General features: G+C 35.7%; 1 protein-coding gene across 1 annotated transcript; it reads left to right on the forward strand.

The window, feature by feature from the left end:
- Positions 1–1,278: 1,278 nt before the first annotated feature.
- On the forward strand, positions 1,279–3,769 carry LOC120156794 (probable ubiquitin-conjugating enzyme E2 18). The gene is made up of 6 exons (XM_039168058.1): positions 1,279–1,394; positions 1,538–1,641; positions 1,756–1,858; positions 1,963–2,026; positions 3,360–3,448; positions 3,552–3,769. The coding sequence occupies exons 1-6, from the start codon at positions 1,365–1,367 to the stop codon at positions 3,645–3,647; spliced, it is 486 nt and encodes a 161-aa protein (XP_039023989.1). The 5' UTR covers positions 1,279–1,364; the 3' UTR covers positions 3,648–3,769.
- The last annotated feature ends 398 nt before the right edge of the window (positions 3,770–4,167 follow it).

Below are 4,167 nucleotides of genomic sequence, written 5' to 3' on the forward strand. Positions count from 1 at the left end.
ATTCTGAAAATTTGCATCTAACCAATTTAACGGTATCCGACCACCGTTAAAATTTCATAGGACACCTCCTAGATAATCCTGGCACAAAGTAGTACAGTTACCGTGCGTCATCCCTGAAATCACATCTCCTTCCACTGGAAGCCCCAAGTGCATAGAAACATCCTCAAGTGTAATCATGCACTCTCCGCACGGAAGATGAAATGTGTGGGTCTTCGGCCTCCACCGCTCCAGTAATGCAGAAATCAGGTTTGATTCTATCTTACAATGACTTTCATATCTAGCTATGTGACCGAATCCAGCCTCGACTAAATATGGCCAGACACGGGTAGGTATCGCTAACTTAAGGTTCCTAATAAAATGATTTAATATACGGTTGCTCTCCTAAAATATTAATAATTACAAAAATTAATTTATTAACTAATAATCATGTATTAAATAAATAAATTATTACTAATAATTTAAATTAAAATGTAAAAATGTTATTGTATCAGCAAAATGTCGAGATATATGATTTTCATCCAAACGAAGTAGACCGTCTTCCATTTTATAACTACAAAAAAATGGATGTCCCTTGTTCCCATATGTAATGGGGTAAAGGGGAGGTAAGATAGTAGGCTGCCCCCAACACTAGGTTGAGAACAACTTCCATTTTATAACTACAAAAAATTAATTAAATAAAATATTAAAAAATTTAAATAGTTAAATAAAATACTAACAAAATATTAAATATAATAAAATATACCTTAAAGAGCTATGAGAGAATATAAGAGTATTTGAGAGAAGTTAAAAGGATTTGGTGTGATGAAACTGATTGAGAATGGATGTATTTATAGGGAGGGAATGGAGGTGTGAACGGACGGGTGGCTGGGAAATTAAAGCAAAAGCACGCCCATGTACCGCGTCTTTCTGACGACTGTCAGAATTAAAGCAAAGGCGCGGCCCATGCAACGCGCTATACCCCTACGTGGCATAAGGTGTGCTTCATGTACCGTGCCTTAGCCAACGTGTCGCCATGTCAGCATAAGGTGCGGTTCATGAGTCGCGCCTTACCCTACGTGACGCCAGATCAACATAAGGCGCGGTGCATGGGTGCGTATTTCTGCAAAGAGTGTTAAATCAATAAATAAAAATGAAAGAGTATCTTACAGATAATTAAAGTTCTAAAGAGTGATTTTTCGGTGTTATCGCGAGAACTTAAAGCCCATAAATTTATGGGCCGTCCGATGTAGTGACATTTTTCTCCAACATTCTCCACCAATAATAATTAAGATTTCCAGAATGCTTGAGAAAATAAACTAGAGCCGACGGTACCGTCTTTTTCCACTATCTCCTCTCTGAGTTCTCACGCGCGGAAGCCGATAGCCATGACTAGCTCCTCCGCTCATTCACGCAAGGTTCATATTTTTTTTTAATTCATTTTTGTCTTTTATTAGCCCTAGCTGAGGTTGCGTCTTTCGAATTTATTTTGATTTATTCTTTTTTCCCCTATTTGTTTTTTTTTTTTACCTTTTTTTCTTTGAATTATGTTTTTGCGTAGGCTTTAAGCAAGATCGCCTGTAATAGGCTCCAGAAAGAGTTAGTGGAGTGGCAAGTTAATCCGCCTATTGGATTCAAGCATAAACCGACTGATAATCTCCAAAGGTTTTTTTTTCTGTTTACTCTTTTAATTGCTTTTTATGGACGAATCTGTCAATACATGGATTGATTTGGGATTTTAGTCTTTAATTTGTTAGATTTCTGTTTTTTTATGGAAAGATGGATAATTGAAGTCAACGGAGCTCCTGGAACGCTTTATGCTAATGAAACTTATCAGCTTCAGGTTGATTTTCCTGAGCATTATCCTATGGAGGCACCTCAGGTATCACTTTTGTTTTCCGTTTCCTTATTGTTTTGTTACCGTGTAATTAGTGAAACTGAAGGTTTATGAATTGAGATTACCGAATTCGTTTGTTGATTGAGCAGGTCATATTCGTTCCTCCTGCGCCTCTGCATCCTCATATTTACAGCAATGGGCATATTTGTTTAGGTATTGATGTCGTCAGCCTTTTGTTAATAGTTGCTAGCTTTTGATTTGTTAAGGGATAACTAGTATTTTTAATCTTGTTGCTCGAAGAATGCATGATGTTTACAGATGATAGAGAATGTTGGTTTGTGAATTTTACTGAACATGATATGATTATTCGTAATCATAAGTTGTAGTGGTTCTTTTTCGGCATGTCACTTTGAGTTCCCGGTCACCTTCTCACCTTTATGTAGAGTTTTTTGTCATCAGTCGTGCAGAATTTGTAAAATACAATTCTTATTGTCATGATAGATTGTAAGAAATGGCATACTGTCCAAATGGGAGCTCATCTAATTTGCCAATGATTTAGCACATGTTTGGCGCTTCTATTGTATTTAAGAGTGACTGTGTAATTGGTATAGCATATTTTGTCATTGTTCGGAACTATTCACTTATGCTGATATGTTGTCATTTTTCATCATTCGTTTTTTTAGTCTAGCTGTTAGCCTGTGAGTACATTAAGCTATGCTCAAAACTGTCAAGTATATTATACTGTCACAGAGTTATATATGAATTAAATGATTTTGTTGTCCTATGCTTGGGGACACTGTGTTATATTACTGGCTATGGAAGATGCTTAAGAGAAATTGGTTGGTCACCTAATGGAAATATTAATTAGGAAAAAATATGTAGTGGAAGGTGTCTAAGAGAGGTTGGTCATTGTTTGCATTTAATGCACCTGGTTTGTAAGTGAAGTAATTGTTTTGAGCAGTTTATTCATCATCTCAATGAGTGAGTCTTGACTCTCTAGAATGTTGTATCTACCACACAAGCAAGTGAAATAAGGTTCATACTAGAAGCTTGTCTTCTGTGTCTGTGGGTTCTACATGATCCTCGTGGTTTTGATGATTAGGTAATTTTAACCAAGACATTCAAATATGGCTTTTTGGTTCTGATTATTCTTTCTTGAGATGCTGCTTAATCGTAACTTTCTGGCCTTAAATAATCTATTATGCACTTTGTTTCATGCATCAATTTATATTTTACTTGGTAATTTTTGCTTCATGTGCCTGTGACTTTTCATTTTAGTTAGGTTTCTGTTACTCTCATGATTATTTGGTTGGTAGTTAACAACACCATGGATAGCATGAACCAGAACATTTTTGACATATGTTTGATAAAAACATTACAAGGGTTAATTAAAACAATTAGGCACACGCTAAATTCTAGGATAATGTAGAACATCCGCGAAGGCTGCTTGATCATTAATGTCAACGTTGTACCTTTCATTGTCATACTCGTGGTCTGTTTATCTAGCTAACCAATGTTGAAAATCGTGTGTTCATATTATTCACAGATATTCTGTATGATAGCTGGTCCCCAGCCATGACTGTGAGTTCTGTCTGCATCAGCATTCTGTCTATGTTATCAAGCTCAACTGCTAAGGTTTGTTGGAATTATTAGCAATTTGACCATTTGATTTTGTTCCCCAAGATCTGGCCTTATCTGTTTAATGCTGAAAAACTGTGTTCACTCTGTAATTGTGCAGAAAAGGCCTTCTGATAACGACCAATACGTTAAGAACTGTCGCAATGGAAGGTCTCCCAAGGAGACGAGATGGTGGTTCCATGATGATAAAGTATAATGATAATAAACTTAGTAACTAGAATCTGTGTATAATAATCGGGGATGGTGAACTTTTTACATTGGTCTTGCTGTGTATGAAATTACTAATTAAACGTAGGTTTAATTTGAATGTGGTTTACCTAATTCAAGCAGCAGACTGAACAATGTAAAACTTCCCTTTCTTCAAAACCTTTTAATTTGTTCTCTGTTCTCTTTGGTTATTTCTTTCCTAGGATTGCCTTTAAATTTCCAAACTTTTCCAGCCCCAGTTTAGCTAATTCTTGTGCTAATACAACTTGTCGTAATCGGTTTTTGTCCGAGTACGAATTTTTACTTGACAGGAAAAGTGATGTGAATAAATGGTTTTTTTAAAATGTTTTGGGAGTCGTCATCGGCCTTTTAGGTCAGGTAGGTCGAATACTTAAAAAATTATCTTTTAAAAGAGTTTTTAAGAAAACATTAGTTAAAAGATAAATTGATCTGCGTTTTAACCAAAAATTCGTTCTTTTTAATAATTAAAAGGGATTTGTGGTCGATTA

The sequence above is a fragment of the Hibiscus syriacus genome, unplaced genomic scaffold (genome assembly GCF_006381635.1).
Source record: "Hibiscus syriacus cultivar Baekdansim isolate YM2019G1 unplaced genomic scaffold, ASM638163v2 tig00002840_pilon, whole genome shotgun sequence".
Taxonomy (NCBI): Eukaryota; Viridiplantae; Streptophyta; class Magnoliopsida; order Malvales; family Malvaceae; genus Hibiscus; species Hibiscus syriacus.